This window comes from Chelmon rostratus, chromosome 15 (genome assembly GCF_017976325.1).
Source record: "Chelmon rostratus isolate fCheRos1 chromosome 15, fCheRos1.pri, whole genome shotgun sequence".
Taxonomy (NCBI): Eukaryota; Metazoa; Chordata; class Actinopteri; order Chaetodontiformes; family Chaetodontidae; genus Chelmon; species Chelmon rostratus.
This window is the reverse complement of record NC_055672.1, coordinates 11,879,571-11,900,710: the sequence shown is the minus strand read 5'-3', so window position 1 is coordinate 11,900,710 and position 21,140 is coordinate 11,879,571. Positions and strand designations below refer to the sequence as shown.

The window sequence follows — 21,140 nt, the reverse complement described above, 5'->3', positions numbered from 1 at the left end:
CGTGCAAGGTCAGCATTTTTTAGGAACCCCTTTAATTTTGTGAAAGGCTTGTTTAATCAAGAAAAAGGAGGGCAACTTAAGGCAACGAAATCAGAGATTGAACAGTATTTGAAGTCGACGTATTCAGATTCAAAGGAGAATAGGAACATAGGTCTTCCACCTGACATGCCACCATTAGGGGAAGTGGAGCAGGAGATGGATGTGAGCCCACCTAGGTGGAGAGAAGTGGTGGAGGTGGTTAGGCGTGCAAAGGCTTCTTCGGCCCCAGGGCCTAATGGAGTCCCCTACCGTGTCTATAAGAGTGCACCTGGCATCTTAAGGACACTATGGAGATACCTGAGAATAGTTTGGGAGAAACAAAGTATTCCAAGAGCATGGCGCAGGGCAGGAGGTGTCTTCATCCCTAAGGAGAAGGAGTCATCGGACCTCAGCCAGTTTCGGATGATTTCTCTCCTAAATGTTGAGGGAAAGATTTTCTTTAGTATCGTAGCACAGAGGCTGGCTAAATACTTAGAAAGGAATGGTATGATAGATACGACAGTGCAAAAAGCAGGGATACCAGGATTTGCGGGATGCTTAGAGCATACTGGCATGATTTGGCATCAGATTCAGACAGCTAAGAGGGAGAAAAGAGACTTGAATGTTGTATTTTTAGATCTGGCTAATGCGTTTGGGTCAGTGCCACATAACCTTATTTGGAGTTCCTTTGACTACTTTAAAGTGCCGGAGATAGTTGTTAACTTGGTGAAAGCATATTTCCAAGACATCAGACTGTGTGCAAGTATCGCAGAGCTCACAACAGGCTGGCAAAGATTGGAGGTTGGTATTATGGCAGGATGTACAGTGTCCCCGCTAGCTTTCACAATGGCTATGGAGGTAATTATTAGGGCTTCCAAGTGGGTCGTAGGTGGAGAGAGACGGCAGAATGGAATGCGTCTTCCACCAATTAGGGCTTATATGGATGATATGACACTGCTAACTTCAACAGTGCCATGTACAAGGAGGTTGTTAGATAAAGTCAATCAGAATCTCAAGTGGGCTAGTATGAAGATTAAGCCTAGTAAGTCAAGGAGTATTTCAATATACAGAGGGAAAGTAAGTGATAGAAAGTTTGCTATAGATGGTGAGGAAATCCCAACAATTAGGGAGAAAGCAGTTAAGAGTCTAGGACGGTGGTACAATGTGGACCTGAATGATGTTGAACAGGTTGTGCAATTTAGAAAGGATGTTGCAGAAGGGCTGGAGAGAATAGATAAATCAGGGCTCCCAGGAAAACTGAGGTTGTGGTGCTTGCAGTTTGGCTTGTATCCTAGGTTAATGTGGCCAATGTCAGTATATGAAGTCCCATTATCTGTAGCAGAGAGAATGGAAAGGCTAGTTAGCTCTTATATTAGAAAATGGTTGGGTGCTCCCAGGTGCTTAAGCAATGTAGCTTTGTATGGGAAAGGAATGCTTCAGCTGCCAGTATCCAGTCTAACAGAGGAGTTTAAATGCATTAAGGTTAGGACAGAACTTTTATTATCTGGGAGTAAGGACATGTTAGTTAGCAATGTGGTTCCGAACCCTTCTGGGGGGAGGAAATGGAACCCAAGGGCAGCAGTGCAGGAGGCAGAGGCAGCTCTTAGGCATGCAGAAATAGTAGGAAATGTTCAATTTGGCCGGGGAGGCCTGGGGCTTGGCCCAGGCAAACCAGTGTGGAATAAAGCAGGTCTAAAGGAGAAAAGAAAGCTTGTAGTGGAACAGGTGCGTAGGCAGGAGGAGTTGTTAAGAGGGGCAAAAGCAGTTGGTCAAGCCAAACAGGGACAATGGTTGAATTGGGAAGGTGTTGAGAAGAGGAAACTTAGTTGGAGGGACCTGTGGAATATGGAGGAAGGCCGTATTAAATTTCTGATAGGGGCGACATACGATGTGTTGCCAACCCCGCAGAACCTAAGTCTCTGGGTACAGGGCGATCAATCGTGCCCACTCTGCTCAGGTACAGCAAGTTTAAAGCACATTTTGTCAGGTTGTAGAATTAGCTTATCACAAGGCCGGTATACATGGCGGCATAATCAGGTGCTGAGAAGCTTAGCCGCAGGCATTGAGGAGAGAAGGAAGCAGGTGAATTCTGGAAGTTCTAGAAAGGAGAGGTTAGATGTGCAGTTTGTTCGAGAGGGGGAGAAAAATGCTAAGTCAGGGAGAAAGCAGGTAGGTGGCTGCCTGGTAGGGGCTGATGATTGGCAAATGCAGGTCGACTTGGGAGGAAAGCTAGTTGTGCCCCAGGAAATAGTTTATAGTAATCTGAGGCCAGACATTGTCTTATGGTCCATGAGTAAAAAGACTGTGTATTTTATTGAGTTAACAGTCCCTTGGGAAAATTCAGTGGAGGCAGCTTATGAAAGGAAGAAGACTAAGTATGCAGATTTAAAGACAGAATCTGAGCAGAGGGGATGGAAGACCAGGGTCTGTCCAGTTGAAGTGGGGTGTAGAGGTTTTGTTGCAGGGTCAGCTGTTTCACTGTTGAGGGAGCTGGGAGTGCATGGGCAAAATTGAAGAAAGACAGTGAGGGAGATGTCAGATGAGGCTGCTAGGTCTAGTCAGTGGATATGGATCAGGAGAAATAATAGTAGTTGGGGGGTGAAATAGGGACAGTGAGGGGGGGGGAGCAGGCAGAGGACATGCATGCCTAACCCGGCAAGAGAAGAGGTTAAAGTCTGATCAAGACACCTCTCCTCTGCTCTGCTTTCCCCGCCCCATCTTCTCGCTCTGCCAATAGGAAGAGAACCAGGAAGTTTAGATAAGGTGGGGGTGTGGCCAGCTAGAGTCTCTCTTTGGGACCATGCGGCCTGTTCAGGTGAGTTTGCGTGGTAAGACACAGAGTTGGCTTGTTTTTTGATCTTTTTGGTTGTTTTCCTGTTTTGTTTGCTTCTTGAAGGAAATGTTAGGGTTTGTTTTCCTGCTCTGTTTGCTTTTTGAAGGAAATGGTAGGGTTTGCTGCTTCTTGAAGGAAATGTTAGAAGAGGCTGTTAAATCTAGTCTGTGGTTTAGGCCTCCACCTTCAGCACCTTCTAAATTTTCCACCCCCTACCCGAACAAGGGTCTGTATCCAATCCCTACTTTCATCTTTTGACTCTACCTCTTTATTTTCTATCCCCTACCCGAACCAGGGTTTGTATTCCCACCCCGCTTTTTCTTGGTGCAGTTGGTGAGAGGCAGGGGTAGATGATGGTAGTGTGGCAATCGGCAGTTACATGTGGCATCTAGGCCTGTGGTAGCATTGTAGCAGCTAACAATAGCTAAAGCGGTGAGAGTATGATAGTATCTTAGCAGTTAGTATTGGTAGCTAGCAATTAACATTAACAGCATAGGTGAATCTAGCTTTATTGTCTTCTTCTGTTCCTCTTAGCAGGTAGCGGTTAGCACGTAACATTAGCTAAATGGTAGCATCGGAACTGTATTGTCTTCTTCTGTTCTTCCTAGCGGTTAGCATTAGCATTAGCAATAGTTAAATGGTAGCATCGGTACTGGCCACTACCTGGAGCATCTCTGGGTCAGTTGAATGTGGCGGTGCTGTTTGGATTGTGTAGGAGCAGTGTGAACTGGCACTAGGGGGGGTGACTCTGGGACGCCGGAGTTCACTGCCTAACCTCCTGGAGGTGTAGTGGGACTAAGTAGGCGAAACACTGTTGAAGGGAGGTTTCCACCTGATGACCCCCAGAGACGTGTTAGGAATCACTGCTCTTTGGCAGGTATAGAGGCAGATTAGAGCTCCAAGGTTCTTCACTGAGAATGAATCCTCTTTTTGAGCACAAGTATCTTGTGTTTAAATTAACTATGGCTCTCAAGAATAATCCTGTACAATGTAAAGAACAAACTGTAAACATACAGTAACAGCTCTCCCATTGTTTTAACATGCAACGATTGAAGAAATGTGTCCTGATCCTTCATAACAACCTTCTCCTAACAGTTACAATCCTAAGGATCAATTCATGTTGCAGCATCATTAAGATTCATACAAGCTGAGCTGCAGATCAGCAGGACCCGGTTAGACCAGCGTTTGTGTGTTTCAGTCTGTGTGGACGATCAGCAAGAGTTTGCCTGGTTGGGTACGATCAGGTCTCTGTGCCCTTTCCTTCGCTGTTTGAGTATGTACATTTCTTTGATGGAGGGCAGCCTCGCAGCCAGTTGAATGTCATGGTGCAGGTCAAAGCACAGGCAAAACACACATATATATATATATATATATGTGTGTGTGTGTGTGTGTGTATATATATATATGCTGCTACATGGATTGCCTTGAAATTTGACACAAACATTGATGTCCCTCTTCGCATGAGCTGTTTGTCCAGTATTTTGGTTTATGACCAAATAGCCTCAGCTATAATCTGTGTTTAGCGCTAATTAGCTTAGCGTTAACTTAAATGGTGAATATGATAAACATACCTGATACCTGTTAAGCATCAAAATATAGTAGCAATTTCATTATGAGCATGTTAGCATGCTGATGCTAGCATTTAGCTCAAATCACCACAGTGCCTACATACAGCCTCTCAGAGCTGCTATAGTACCTCTTAGTCTTGCTACCTTATACAGTTAAAGAAGTCATATCCTTTAGAGTTGTCAATATCTATTTTTCCATAAAGGGACCAGAATGAGGTTTTCCTTCAATGAGTCTCCAAATTCATCACCGCTGAGAGCGATCATTGCAAAAAAAGAACACACACGGCTCCAAACCAATCAATACTCAGTGAGTTTGGCTCATAAAAACGTTCATCCTCACCTGAGAGTCTGAAAATGATTGCACTAAAGAGACAAGGTTGTGTTCGTTTTATGCCTATTAATTGTCACAGCTGAAGCTCAATAATCCCCCTCAACAGCCCAGCTGCCAATCAACTCTTCTGCTAATGGAGAATTTGCAGAGTTGCATCAGGAACAAACCTGCACTCAGAAATCAGCCCGACACTCTCGGCAGAAGGATTTAGGTGTTAACTATGAAAAGGCAAACATTTGTAATTACTTTGACAAACAGCGTTGTTTTCTAGTTGGTAGCTTTCTTAATATTCCAACATCACTTCACAGCTAGATGATTTGTGAAACACAAAGTAGTCCCAAGAAAATAATTAACAACCTTATTACAGTGACTGAATCTTGCATATTTCTCTTCCTAATCTGTTCATGTTTTAATTGTGCAAAAGCCATCTCCTGTCAACACCTCAGCCACTTTGGCTTTTGGTAGGCATCGAAATATTTATAGTGCACAACATTTAGAATTAAATTTTAGTCAAGCATTTACCACTTGTCACAAAGTCCATTAAGATATATGCTGCTGTCAGTCTCAGCAGCTTTTTGCACTGTGGGTTGTGATGCAGTGACTGCTGACTTGCTACCTTATACAGTTAAAGAAGGCTTCTCTTTGTACCACTGTAGTTTCTGAGCGCCGCTGCATTAACAGCAACACGAAGCAAGTGGAGTTCATATGTTATAAGACCAGAGGTCCATCTTCGGCCATCTAAGTGAGAGAAAGAAGTTGGCACTCATCACGAAATGTGTGCACTTCAGACCAAAAATGTATTTTACACGTAACAAATGTCTCCATCCAGTTTCAAACCAGGGATGCTGCAGGTCAGCATCTCAAACCACTGGCAACCAGGGCACCTCATACATGTACATTTGAAGTGAAATGTTGAATTAGGGAATGCATGGAGCTGCAGATTGCTGTAAAGTCTAAAAAGTTGCAATGGCAGAAATTATTAATTCACATCAAAATAATCTGAAAGATTATTATTCCTTTTAATTGTTTTTATGTTTATGTTGTTGTTGGAGATTTCAGTGTCAGTCTTACAGCAGTTCTCACAGATCAACACAATAACTGGAGGTGTGCAGGTGTTAAGTCAGTGTACTAAGTCATAATGCTCCACTTACAGGTCGAGGTTGAGTTGACAGGCTGTTCATGTGCATTTATTGTCCCTATTGTGTGGATCTTGTCGTGTAGGCTGTTTGTTTGTGCATGTGTACAGTATGCGGTTATGAAGTTGAAAATAACCAACGTTCCTATTCTTCCTCTCCCTCGTCTCACTCAGGATGAAGATGCCGCAGAGGAGGCTTCATGAAAGTCTGGCAAAACCTTCTCAGCTGCATAGACACAACAACTGAGAGTTTGCGTGACAGCCGGGAGGAGAAGCTAATACGTTTAACACTGGGAAGCTGAAAAAAAGCTTTGCTGATCACTGCATTTCAGCAAACTTCTGAACAACTGCCAAAAGCTATATGGATATCGAACAATTATCTCCTGGATGACTTGGACTTTCCCTCGTCTGGGTTTGATGTGGCTTGTGTAACTGTAATGTTCTGGCTTTCCAATCTCATCAAAGACACGAGGCGCAGCCAAGTTTCAGTAGAAACCTAAATTTAGAAGACTTCACGTGGACTTGAGAGTAGATAAGAGACAACAAGCGAACCTTTGTATCTGTCGTCATCTTCTTCCTACATGCAGCTCCCCGCTTAGCTTTATTGAAAAGGAGGAGCCCATTAAAGCATTTGATAGATAGGAAGGCTTGGTCTGAAGGTGTTGTTGCCGGCTGGCTGCCGGTTGGAGATGAGATAAGAGGACTGGGAAGCGAGAAAAGAAGTGCCTGTCTGACAGGAGCTGAATACAAATTGGGATTCATCTCTCCCGCATCGACACCAGACTGGCGAATCAGTACTGGAGAAGAGAAATGGACAAACCGGTCGATTGCAGGTGCATTAGTTGCGAACTGCAATGATGGAATGAGATGTTTGCTGAAGGATGAGATGGAATCACGTTGCAATACAAGTGATGGGAAATGAAGTTAAATAAGGATAAAAGACGAGCTTCTGTGTTTTCTGCAGCCAGCACCAACAGTGCCAAGCCAGTGCCTGAACTCATCCATGTACAGCTTTAGATAACAGTGATGAAGCTGCTGTAAACTTCAGAGAGGGCGAGATGGAGCTGGATAATAGCTCACTGGACTACTTTACCAGCAACTTCACAGAGATTCCTGACACCACTACCGCTCCACCCTGGAGTGAGGCCACGCTGCTCGGCCTCCAGATCTCCCTGTCTGCGCTGCTAGCTCTCGTCACGCTGGCCACCGTGCTTTCAAACGCCTTCGTCATCGCCACCATTTTCCTCACCAGGAAGCTCCACACGCCCGCCAACTTCCTGATCGGCTCCCTCGCCGTCACAGACCTGCTGGTGTCTATTTTAGTCATGCCCATTAGCATCGTCTACACCGTCAGCAAGACGTGGTCGCTCGGGCAGATTGTTTGCGACATCTGGCTGTCGTCTGATATCACGTTCTGCACGGCCTCCATCTTGCACCTGTGTGTGATCGCGCTGGACCGCTATTGGGCCATCACAGATGCGCTCGAGTACTCGAAACGCCGCACCATGCGCCGGGCGGGGGTCATGGTCGGGGTGGTGTGGGTGATCTCCATATCGATTTCCATGCCTCCACTTTTCTGGCGGCAAGCCAAAGCCCACGAGGAGCTGACGGAGTGCATGGTGAATACAGATCAGATCTCTTACACCCTATACTCCACCTTCGGCGCCTTCTACGTCCCCACAGTGCTTCTCATCATCCTCTACGGACGGATCTATGTCGCAGCCCGCTCCCGAATCTTTAAGACGCCATCGTCCTCGGGGAAACGCTTCACCACAGCACAGCTCATCCAGACCTCTGCAGGCTCCTCTCTCTGTTCTCTTAATTCCGCCTCCAACCAGGAAGCACACCTACACTCTGGCAGCGCAGGAGGAGGAGGAGGAGGAGGATCGCCTCTGTTCATGAATAGTGTGAAAGTGAAGCTGGCAGACAGCGTGCTGGAGAGGAAACGTCTTTGTGCAGCCCGGGAGAGGAAAGCGACCAAGACGTTGGGCATCATCCTGGGTGCGTTCATCGTCTGTTGGCTCCCGTTCTTTGTCGGCACGCTTGTCATGGCCATATGTAAAGAGTGCTGGTTTGACCCGGTGCTTTTTGATATATTTACCTGGCTGGGATACCTGAACTCCCTCATCAATCCCGTTATCTACACCGCATTCAACGATGAGTTCAAACAGGCTTTCCAGAAACTCATCAAATTCAGACGGTGCTCCTGAAAACCCTTAAAGTGGATTAAAACTGAATCACTTGGACAACAGGGAGTGAAAAAGACAAAGCAAGACAATAATGTCAATGAGAGTACTGTACACTGCAACGTCCCATCTTGTAAACATGCTGATTGTGATATGTTTTTGTTTTTTACATCAAACAGCTCCGTGCCATAGCTCTTTAGATCCCTACAGCATATCCTCCATGTAGACTTACGCGTGCATGCTTTAAAGTAAAAAAGAGAAAATCTTCACCCTAAAGAATTGTGAAACTCATCTTAAAAAGACTAAGAAAAGGGGATGTGTCCATTTCATGTCACAGGGACGCTGCTGCTATTTCTTGGACAAAAGCAAAGAGAGAAAAAAGGATCAGAGTCAGTGCTTGGAATGAGCAAACTCAGAGAGACTGGATTCAATCCAGCGGAAATGAAAAGCCATGAAATATATGTCGTCTTAATCTCTGTGTCATGCTGTATCTGCTGCTCACATATAATGTTCCTGTGGTACAGTAAAATACTTAGCAAGACTGCAAACTATTGAGATTCAGTAAAGGTGTTGCCATATACACAATTATATTTGGAAGTGGTGAGTCTGTGTGTGTGAGTGTGTGTGAAGGTAGCTGCTTTACTGTAATATATGCGTGTTTGAGTCAGGGAGGATTGTCAAGTGTTTGACATTTATACGCGCTCTTCTCCGGCGCGGCTCGTCTCGTCATCGCAGAGACTGAAATGGAAACAGCGTTTTTCACTCTGAATTTTAAGCAACATCCGCATGTCACAAATAAACCCTTTCAGAAATCTTATGAAACGTTCTGCCGGAGCGAGGAGGACGAGGTAAGGGCATATGCGCAGAGTCACGGCTACTGAGCGCAAACGGAGAATGACTGATTTCACTGTTTCACTGTTTTCTAAGTGTAAACGCTTGTTTTACCGTTCTGTAAAAGAACATCTTTGACAGATGCTACGTACCTGCAGGGAAACTGATTCACTGGTGTTAAAAGTGACCATGATGAAGATAGTTCCAGTGTCTTTAGTAGTGTCTTCATGAAACCGCTGTCTGTAGTTTTGTTCCACTGCTGATTTGCTCAAAAAGGCACTAACGTCTATGAGAAGTGGAGCTCAAAGTTGACGGCTAAATTAAACTGCTAATTTCATAAAGACACAAAGGATTTGATAAGAAACAGGTTTTATTCAATATCCATCATTCAAGATTGCATGTATGTGAGTGTCTTTTAACGTGCAGTCCACTCTTGGCACTATTTGAATCCACTCCACAGCTCTTGGACGTATTAATAATGCGTTAGTGTGGATCTTAAAAAATGTATAAAGACGGGTCATCGTCACTCTGCTTAGAGCACATGTGAAATGACAAACATGCAAATGCAGTTGAGATGACTGATGAAAACTGAACCAATCTAATGGCGTCCTTTAAAATCAAATCATTAATCTCATCTTCAAAACAAGCAGAATTACCAGATCAGTTATTGTGTAGTGTTGACCTCCAGACACATGTATCCTAACAAAGACCAGATTTCTCAGGTGTCATCTTTCGTTTGTTGAATTCTTCAGAGGAGGTCAGAAGCACATGCTCTGCTTTATGTTTTTTTCAAAGAAGATATTATGGCAACATGAAAACTGTGGTTAACTTTTAATGTGTGACAGGGAAATTCCATCAAATTATGTAATACAAGCAAGTGATGAGGGAATGGATTTTAAGAATTGATTAAGTCTGAGTTAGAATATAGAAGGATGAGTAAAAGAAAAGAAAGTAACCAGAGACCTTACTGCTAAGGAGAGGGGAATTTTCATCAATAGCGTACACACGAAAGCTTAAAGTCCAGCCTTTAATCTGTGAATTCAGCAAACCAGAAGTCAAAAAGTGAAAGTTGGATAACCTTCACATGTTTGTCCAGTGGATTAATTCAGGATGAGCACTGGAGTGGCCACAGTTCAGTGTGCGCCAGCTGCCCTGAACATGCTGCAGGCATCAGTTCAACAGGCTGGTGGGCGGCGGGAAACTCACGAGTCAATGACTTTGTCTCTGTTCTTTGTTCAGATCAGTCCAGTAGGATAAAAGATGGAGTCATTAAAAGGAAAGTGCAACATAAAGTAGTTTTACTTTAGATTAAAATGTTATGATGATGTACATGTTGAGTCAGCCATCACCACCTCTGGAGCAGGAACACAGAGAGACCTGTTTCTGACTTCGTTTCTTCATGCCTGTCTGTCAGAGTGCCTGCTTTGTACTCATTCAGTATATGTGATACCATAACCTCACTCCCTGTCCACTGGTCTGTCAGAGACTGGCTGAAACAGTGAATGGTCTTTGATAAACTGGATTAGACTAAATTCAGTTCACAGGAAATAGATTTTATTGCTTTTATTTCCAAAAAGAGCTGAGGTTGAACCACTGGCTCACTATACAGTTGAGTATGACTCTGATTAGATCTTATAGATGCGATGACATTTTCTACTGACATTCATGGTCCCCAGATGATGTATTTCACTGACTTTGGTGATCCGCTGACATTTCTTTCAGTGCCACCATGAGGTTGACACTTTCGGTTTTGAGTGAAATGCATTAACAGCTGTTTTCAACCTCACATTCATGTCCCTCACAGGATGAACCGTAATAACTTTGTTGAACCCCTTATCTTTTCATCCTGTGCCATCATGAGATTATTTCAGTTTGTCCAATACACACAACTAGACACTAGCACGTGTTTTGTGCTAATTAGCAAATGCTAAGCTAAATCACTTAGTTTACAACACTGTAAATGTTGTACCTGCTAATCATCCTCATACTAGCATTGAGATTGTTTTAGCGTGCCAACCTTTGCATTTAGCTCAGAGAGCTGCTGTGCTACAGCCACACAGAGCCGCTAGCACCACTGTAGACTCCCAAATCTGTACAACAAACTGATCCTAAGTAGGTTTTTAGAACAAATCCCAATTCTGAAAAAGTTGGGACGCTGTGTATGCAGTATGTAAAATAAAGTGAACTCCATGAAGACAGCATGCATATTAAATATGGTCGATTTTAGTGTGCTGTTGATGCACACTTATTTTCCCACAATGCAATGCACACAGGAAATGGAGGAGTAGCTCACAGGTAGAATAAATTCAAATAAATTGTGGGTGGTGGTGAAACAGCTCCAAATAATCTTAGTATTTCGTCTTTGGAACGACGCTTTTATGTCTATTTGTAGAGTTTAACTGGCAGCAGCATTAAAAAGCCAAAGCTTGATTAACAATGAACACCTCACATACTGCATCATTTCAGAAAATAGAAAAGTATGTTTATATTCTCATATATTAACTGCTATAACTGTATACTTTAACAATTATGAATTTAGTAGATACTGTGTGAATTATTATGGGCTACAGCTTTAGTCTTATTTTATTATTTTTATTATTTATTAAGTTCAGCAAAGTCTTCTCCATATTTGGTGAACATTAATGTGTAATGTTGATATTTTAATGCAATTTTTAGGTTCAGGCGTGTAAGAAAATGAATTCAGCCTGTGGTCGAAGTTGTCAGTCACCAAAGTAGGACAGAGGTGAGAGGTGGGACAAACTGCATTCATACTTTTCCTTTTAGCATAGCAGCTACAGTTGTAAATAAATAATGGATGGATAATGTAACCCTCACACAGTCCAATTAATTACACAGTGACTATAGTGGCTCTGTGAAGAGAGGCCACATTACCCTTGCGGTGCAACAAAATGAATGTGCTCTCCAAATTTATAGGTGGGTCACATTTAACAGTGTTAGTCAAATCTAATTATTCAGGGCACAGCAGTAAATGTACCGTAATTAGCCCACCAGCTATTGATTTATGCCCTTGGGAATCACTGAGGCGTGCGTTCAAATGTGTCTTAATTAATTAGTATGCAGGGAAGATATTGAGAGAAATTACAGTAAAGGAATACAAATCTGCAAAGACCCAAGATAAGACACAAAAGAGGCTTCCTGACAGCTGAGTTGCTGAAGCAAATGGCACGCAATTTGCTGCATCTTGGGTTTATATCAGACTGCATGTGAACTATTAAATAAAAGCTAAAATGCCCAAAGATTGCTTGCTTAAAAAATGAAAAGGGAGCCAAAAAGTAGTTCTGTCACTCTGGATCAGCTTGGATAGGGGATGGCTTCAGATAATGTTAGTCTGCCTTGAGCAGTGAAACCAAAAGGTCAGGATGCACTTAACCTCATGGGATGGGGGCTGTCACTTCTTGACTCATGTAAGGAGTCAAGCTGAAAGGAGGAGGAGGAGAATGGAAAGAGAGCATCAGCCCTGCAACCAAACAACATTATACCCCAGAGACCGAGTCCAACAGGCACTGTTAACCAAGTCAGGCTAAAGGCTAATAAGGTGCCACATGCTGTATATCTCACATTACTTAGCTAAAACTGTAAAGTTCAACAGATACATCAACTTCGTGTCAGCTACTTTTTCAAGTAAAATTTTGAGACGATTTGATTTTTTGCTGTACTATTGTGTATAATTGCCATTGGTTTGTTTGTGGCTCTGTTGCCTCACTCTAGTGACAAACTAACAGCTGTTCGCTGTTCCTGTAAAGCAGTTGCATCCTTTATCCATGGTTTTTCCATATGGTGTCCAAAATGCATTCTCACATTAATTCTCAGAAGGTTCAGTGTCAGGATTATTTGTTCAACACAGTTTTCTCCAACTTGCTTTAAATACAGGAACAACTGTGTAGTTTAGTATGGCAACAGGGTGTGAAACAGATCAGAGTAACAGTATAGAGCAGCCTCCACTGGAGCACGATCTGTCGGACTTACACACAGTTAATTTGGAACAAATATTTTTTTTTTTTCCAAGTTCAAGCAGGAGTTCAAATTTCGATTGACATAATGTAAGGCATATTCACACATGCCATGTTTGCAGCAGTTTCCCTCCAAAGATTGGTTGGTCCGGGCATATGTGAACACGGAAGTCACACTTGAATGCAGGACAAAGCAAGCAGGTCGAAATCGCTGAGAAAGGGTGGGCTCAGCCTGGTGTTAAAGCAAATGGACCAGTCACCCGTATTTGTGATGCTACGTTTGTGATTTTAGCAAGATTTAATAGGCTGAGCTAGGCTACTAATAAGTCCATCTGCTGATCATGAGATCTGTTCAGGAATCAGTCTCATTGATGTGTGTTTATGTGTATATTTAGGCAAATCATTCAGTTGCATGGTAACACACATGCACTTCAGAGCAGGTAGTTTGCCTAATTAATAGGCCAAAAGCTGTTAAAACTGCTGTGCTTGTATCGACCCTGTGTACTGTCAGTTCATTAAAAAGTAATGAGCTTTGTATCACGACAATGGCAGAGACCAAGATGCCTCCTTTCAGTTTGTAGTTTGTAAAAAGTCAGTGTGAACAGGAACTGGACCAGAGCTAAAATGCAACAAAGTATCAGTTTAGCCCTGAATCAGAGCAAAGCTACATGTACGAATACGGCTTACCAGCGATCCCACGGGGTGCAGCTGCGTCGCGTTCCGGCTGTGATGCGGTTTTGTTGCGTCCCCCACACGGCTTCAAAACCTACTATGAGCGTCTCAGAAGTGGAGCATTTTGTCAGCCTGGTTTTGTTGACTCTCAGATTTTGGTGATTGGATCATTTTTCCTTGATGTTTGTGCTTCTACAATGGGTAAGTGGACTATAGAGTTAAAAGGTTTAAGGGTGTTTTCATTGTGTGTATTTATCTTGAAATCTGACCAGATTCTCTGCGTCAGTGCTCTAGGTTTGATGCAGCGTCTGTCAAAAAAAGACTGCGTATTCTCCTCAGAGCAGAGTGGAGAGGAGCCTCTGAAACGTGCTGCAGCACTTGAAAGTGAAGGGATCACCAAAGTTGTTACAATTAATGCTGAGGGAACATGGAACCAAACCAAATTCTATAGTGATCCATTCAATAGTTGATGAGCTATTAAAACCACAAATGTCAACCTCATGGTGGCGCTAGATTAAAAATAAAAAAAACATTAGAAGTACAAAATTTTATGACAATCCATTTTAGAATTGATGAGATATTTGATTCTGGATGAAATTGGTGGACCTATTGTTCCGACGGCCCCTTATTCCAATTCCCAGTGTCCCGCCCGTATTCTGCAAGACCCGCCTCTACTCTGCCTCTGATTGGCTCTGACTCTGACATTTTTTTCTAAGCTTAACAACTAACCAACCATCTAGCCCCATCCTAACCAAGCACCAAACACTAGCCAATCAGAGGGTAAATGGGCGGGTCCTTTCAGACATTATTCAAACTTTCAGACCATCAGAACAATGGCCAGTTCCCCCAAATGAAAGACATTACGATTCCTATTAAACTGCTTGAATGGATACAAAATTAGATAAAGATCTAATATTTTCTCTTCAAATTTCTGAATTTGGCTGTCTGTCATAACCTTCTCTTTCTCTCTTTAACCTTTTTGACTATATCTTCAGCAAAAACCCAAATATCTAAAGCGTATCTCAAAGTGTCCTCCATCCTGAGAGAGACACGCTGTCAAACGCTTCTTTCTTAGTCTCTCTAGTCTGAGACACTGGGCTACAAAGAGAGGATACAGTATATAAATTATGCAATCCCTCTCAACATGAGACAGAGTGCTGTCCACAACCGGCTCACATTTTGGTTAACCAGCACACATGCACCCCGACAAGCTCCTCTCCACCTACACACACGCACAGTCACTTCAACTGCTCTAAAACACACACTTTGATCTTATATGCATCCACACACTCTCACAAAAAACACCTCTGCGAACTCAACACACATGATGGCAAAACATGGGAGATCAATGATTGAAGAGGCTCCATGAATATTTCACATTTCATGTCGTGTGCGAGACGGTCAGGTCAAATTCACACAGCGAAGGCACAAAGAAAACATCATGGGGTGGCAATGAAATGTAAAAACATGCGGCTGCTTTGGAATCAAATTAATTTTAGTGATGCAACACCAATAGTGCAAAACAATAAATCTGCTTTCATACAGAAACAGTGAAATATTTTACTCCAGGGAGAAAACAGATGAAGAATAAATAAAACCGCCCTGACAAGAGAAACCAAAGTAATCAATGGCTAGTTAATTAAATACATCTCCCAAACTCACAGCAGAGCTGCAACACTTGACTCACAGCTGAGTTTCAAGATTAATAAACTAAGTCTGCACCGAGATCAGTGTCACTTGTGTATACTCGTGCCTTTTTTTTTTTTTTTTGCAGTATTCACAATGCAAATGAATAAGTAATGCTGATAGATTGTTTCATAGATCACATTGTTCTTTCCCGCCTGCAGTGTGTGTACAGACACAGCCAGCAGCTCCTCCACGCAAGCTGCGAAGTCATGTTTTATGGATGGAGGCAGGGCAGCAGAAGTCCCTAAAAACATTCGTTTTAATCATGTATGAGCTTCGGACGCGCTGCTGTAGACCTCTGTCGTGTGGCACGGGGTTCGTCTGAGTTTTTTAACGCGTCATCTCATCTACTGCATAAAGGTGTGATGTGATGTGTGAAGTGTTACTGTAAGTTTACAAGCAGCCTTAATGGCAGCTATGCAACTCAAAACCCCCGACTGAGGCTTTGATTTTGACCGGATGGAGGAGAAGGATAGGGAGATCGGGGAGCACAGGGAAAGCGCTGATTCGACAACAAGCGGTAGATTGGACCGAAGGTTAGCCAAGTAAAAAAACTGGACTCAGAGCAGCCGTGCTGTGCAGCAGGAGGAGCTCGGTCGGCAGGCCGAGGGACTGAAAACATGATAAACAGCTGCAGGGGCAGAATTTATAAGTGAGTAAATCAGCGTACGTAATAAGTACAACTCAAACCATCTCGCTCTTTATCTCCGAGCAATGCAGAACTCGCTCTCAATAGATCAGTCTGAGAACAAGATTTTGGTTGTTTGGACGCTGTTTGAAAAACATCCACCGACAGTCAAAAGAAGCCAGAAGCAGGAAGCTGGAGTCAGTGAAGTACGGTGTGTAGTTGAAATATTTATGACACCCTGCAGCCAAACATTTTGATTCAGACTGGTTTGAGGCTTTAAATAGTTCCAGGTTGATTCAATTGCCTGCGAAAGATTTCACCCACCCACCAAAGACACACCAAACCCAGACCATGTTTTTCCAGACCGAGGGGCCTCATTTTCTTATTCTTCTCCTAAATCTTTCTTGCTTTTCACTTAGGTACCAAGTTGGATTGACAAAACTCTCTTCACCGGACAAAATGTTGTAAATCGCATTTCCACCTGTTCATGAGGACGTTTGGCTCATCGGCATAAGGCCCTAAAATTGCAATATAAGGCTGTCAATTCCACGTCCTGTGCAGGCAAGCTTCATCCACAAAAATGTTTCCAAAGAGTAAAAAAAGAAGAATTTTCAATGCAAAGCTTACAAACGGGCCGAGCGCTGTCAGTGTCGTGGGATTAGTGGACTTTAAACAAACGATGCGCCACCACTGCTGTGCTTTATACAAATAAAGAGGGAATGATGTAAAATGAGGCTATATGCAAAAAAGAAAAGTCTCTTTAAAGCAAAGCGGTCCATGACTTATTTGAGAGGTGGTCATGTGACAGGGAGTTATTATAAGAGAGAATATCATCGATGTCATCCTGCATGAAGACCCCGAGGCAGCAATTTTTCATCTTCTCTAATCACGTCTCAGTAAATTAGGAAACTGTGATTTTGCGTTAAGTTGGTCTTTGCTATATGTTTTATTTTCATTCATTTCGGGGCCATATTCAAACTGGAAATTAAGATTGAAATATTATGATTTGATCTGGACCACAATAAGCCGACATTTGAGAAAACTGGTGAAGCGTCGCTTGTACTTTCCATTTCAGAACAAATCTGTTTGTACGAGTGGTTCTTGCATGAGGCAGTGAAGTGCGGTCACCCCCCACACATCAGCAGAAGGTTTTTGTGAATATACTATTTGTAGGCCACTGTTACACACAAGCTTCTTCTTCTAGCCCTTTTTTTCTATCTCTGATACTTTCAACTCTTAAAAACTCTTAAAGGCCCATTTTCACTCAATTTGGACCCATTTTCCTCTGAAACGGGTTCCATAAAAGTAAATCCTCGAGTAAATATTCAGCAAGCACTCCCTCAGAGGGCTCTTTGTCCCGCTTTTGCCTCTTTCTCCTCCTTCAATAGGATGTGGGATACAGCAGTTTAGTCTTGTCTCATGTCTTTTGCACAGTCAGGGAGAAGTTTCATGATGGTGTTTATAAATTTTTAACGCAAGAGGAGGGTAGAAAGAACACAAGAGTGAGAGACAGATAACGCACAAATAAGCCAGACCACCATCAGACACCTGCCTTCCTCTCATGCTGACTCACAAGGTGGGCTTTAGCGTCTGTATGAGACGCACCGGGCTCAACCAGCTCTAATGTAAACCCATCCGCCGCAGTTTTTGATGCTCAGAGCAAGGTGATGTAGTAGAAAGTGTAAAAAGTGAGCATATGGAGGAGGTTGCCATGGATGGATGTGTAGAAAAAGAGATCTGCAGAGGCTTGTGCATTTTGTGATCCGGCACCATCCTGTTGGGTTTATACTGGGAAGTCTTTGTTATTGTTCATTGGATGGATGGGAAAACACAGGACTTTGACCCGGGAGGCCAGGGTTCATGTAACAAAGGTAATGTAATATACGTAACATACTGAAGTCACATACGTGAATGCATTGATTGATTGATGCATCAGTTAAAATCTCACTTTGAAACAACAGTTAGACACAAAAATTTTAAATAAAGACAAAGATTTAGTGAAACTTTTGTAGGATTAGACTCAGAACTCGACCACGGTTGAGCTGCCCCAAACATAAGATGCATTCAAGTTGTGCTGCACACACCGCCATGACACAATTAGCCTTTGATATTCTCTTCTTTGGGCGACGGTGAGGAGCTGGACAGGAAAAGGTCAGGATATTAAAGGTGACTAAATGTCCCCGCAGCATTCTGGTCGCTGACACACATGGCAGGTAAAGCCTTTTGTAAAGGAAATGGAGAGCTTCCATAACAACGGAGAAAGATCGTGAAGCTGAATGGACCTTTTTATATACACGCATGCGCTGACCCGAGAGGACAAGCCGCATGCACAGGTCGCCAATGCAGATGCACAACAACAGACCAATGCACAAACAAAAGCAAATACGAAAACAGCTGCCATGACAACCCTGCAGTGACAGTGTACTGCTGACAACAATGTTAATCAAGCTGAGGAGCTCCTGGCAGAGAAAATGCAAGGTTTTAAATTGAGGGGAGGAAGAGGGAGAGGAAGGGGAGGAGGAGGAAGGAGGCACAAACACACACACACACACACACACACACAGCCCAAAGTTGTCTGTTCTGTCTGACCCACAGCTGAACCCAAATGGAAAGAGGCATCATATTTATTTAATGAAGAATTAACTAACATTAACATTTAAAGCAGATGTTTCAAAGACTGTGGACCCAGATTTGGGCACTGAAACAAATTAAATAATCTTCCACTTCTCTTTAAACATTATTTTTAATTCATTTATTTTTCTTTGACTGGAGAGGATAAACTGGGAGAAGTATCGTTTTAATTATGACCGCCAGGTAGTTTGAATAACATTTGGCACAAAGTTTGAACCAGTGCCTTATATGTGTGTGTGTGTGTGTTTGTGTGTGTGTGTGTGTGTGTGTGTGTGTGTGTGTGTGTGTGTGTGTGTGTTTGGTTGTGTGTGTGTGTGTGTGGAGCCAAACCTAAACCACTACTTGATTGGATTACCCTTAACTTACTGCTCGCAGACCACCAACAGGACATGTGGGACTGCAACAAAGCAAATACATGGTTGTTGCAATGTTTTTCTGTAATAATGAGTAAAAACTACACAAAAAGAAACATTTCTGTAATGAGGAGGAAAAAAATCATTAATTATTCAAAGGGAATTTAATTTTTGCAACATCACAGGTCCCTGCACAATGAAAACTATCCTGATACAACGTGATATTAATGTAAAATATATAAATCTCACACTAAAACCTGACAATATTTTGACATAGATGACTGTATAAGAACCAGCTTCAACAGAAATAGCAAACTGATAATAGAAATATATTATAGGAATATTCTTTTGATTAGCTTTGGTTTAAACATGTTTTTTCTTAACATGCTGCGTATGTGTAATAACTTTCCCAACTCTAACACAACTGCAGACACCTTATTTAGAAATTATGGATTACATGTGAATTAACGTCCTCCACTATGTCTGTGTTTACTGTGGAGTGCTCTTTATGGATGCTGGCAATAGTTGCTTCGCTTGCTGCTCGAGTTCAGTCACAATCAGACTTATGCCATCAGTTGTGGGCTTCGTATGCACTGCTGAGTGGACAACCCAAGCACAGGGATCCTCCCACACTGTCCAGTGACAGCTCAGATGAATACTTCATCGCTCCTGCTTCTTCAGGAAGCTCCTTCAAGGATACATAAACGTGTTGTTTTTCCGACCTACAGTGCTACAGTTTTGACAAAAGTTCACAACAAAGCCTATAAGCCCACATATTCTAACATTTACGATGTTGGCTGTCATAGTGTGGTGCTGAAGGATAAAAGCTAGAGAACAAAAACAACTTTGGTGCACTGAACACGCATTTATGTTTTTTTGAAACATGACAAGAGTCTACAGTGCATCCATGCTGGTGGCTGAGGGCATTAAGGAGAACTCGATACCACACTGGAAGCTGGCGCCCCATTCATTCCCATAAAGTTTCTCACTGGGCACACACACTGAAAAAGCCCCCGTGGCCTTCTTGCACTTACACACATTGTGCATGTTCACTTCACTCGTTGACTTACACTGACTGGGGTGAAAAAATTTTAATCAAGAATTCAGTCATATTTTAATCTGGACCTAAGTGGTGGACTGACGTCTATAGAACCACACCGCTATCATGGTTAAAAATAACTTGTTCAGTGGCATACACACACACACACACACACGGGTGCACAGTACATATAACAATACATGTGTTATTACTGAAGAAATTTGGTTTTCATCCCACAAACCCTCCACAGTAAATTTATAGGACACAAAATATTCTGAGCTGTCCCGAAAATCTGGTGCTCCCTTCCAGCCAAGTTGTGAACACACACACACACACACACACACACACACACAAACACACACACACACACACACAGCCTTCAGAACGTTGCTCTACCTAAAGGGCACCAGAAATCCTCCAGAGATTTTCTCTGCCTAACTTTGCCAGAAAAATAATTTTTCTATCTTTGTAAAGTGCTACCATGCAACCGCGGGGTGAGATAAAGTGGTTAAGTAATTTCCATACTTGCTATAATGCCTGCGAAGTATCAGTGGGACTAATTTGTGTGGAATGGCGAAATGAAAAGTCGGGTTTTCTGCACACTTTGAAACGCCCCATTAAGGCTAATTAAGTGAACAACTGGCAAGAATCACATTTTACATTTTCTGACTGTGTGCGTTCAGCTGCAACGCAAAACCCAAAAAACTTTCATTGCAGTGATGAAAGGTTTGAGGCGTGAATTAACAAAACCCTCATTAGCAATCTACAACCCCCACACACACATTAATGTACGATTATGTAATTACCCATTCAACAAGATGTTTATTTACTGATACGCGATTGATGTTAAACTTATTTTTTAATCCTCAAAATTGCCAATACACAGCGTCATCTTTTCCATCACTTTGAGGTCCGAATGTTAACTTCAGATTCCTTCTTCTGGAGGCTGATTTTGAATTTCATTCCGCCATCAGACATAAAGCTGCATTTCTTTTTCTGTGGCGGTCGAGTGCATTTATAGGTCAAGTTGGACGGTATCTGATTCGAGACACGGGCACAGCCTTTTATCAATGTGGAAAAGCTGGCCTTTCTGTCAACCTCTGTCTCGGTCTCCAGACGCCTGTATTCCCCAGATTAGCCCGGGCAGCTGGCTCATTTTCTGACCCGAGTAACTCGCCAGCAGAGAGGAACCGAGCTGAGGCTGGAGAGTGAGGAGGGGGTGGGGTGAAGAACTGCGAGGTGGACAGAGCGAAAAAGA

The 21,140-nt window shown here is 42.8% G+C and overlaps 1 protein-coding gene across 1 annotated transcript; it reads left to right on the top strand.

Moving 5' to 3' along the window:
- Positions 1-6,943: 6,943 nt before the first annotated feature.
- htr1d (5-hydroxytryptamine (serotonin) receptor 1D, G protein-coupled) lies at positions 6,944-8,095 on the top strand. Its single transcript, XM_041954275.1, has one exon. It carries the CDS (start codon positions 6,944-6,946, stop codon positions 8,093-8,095), a length of 1,152 nt encoding a protein of 383 aa, XP_041810209.1.
- The last annotated feature ends 13,045 nt before the right edge of the window (positions 8,096-21,140 follow it).

Bases quoted from the DNA above. Each gene is read 5' to 3' on its own strand.
- htr1d (XM_041954275.1), top strand. From the start codon at position 6,944: ATGGAGCTGGATAATAGCTCACTGGACTACTTTACCAGCAACTTCACA.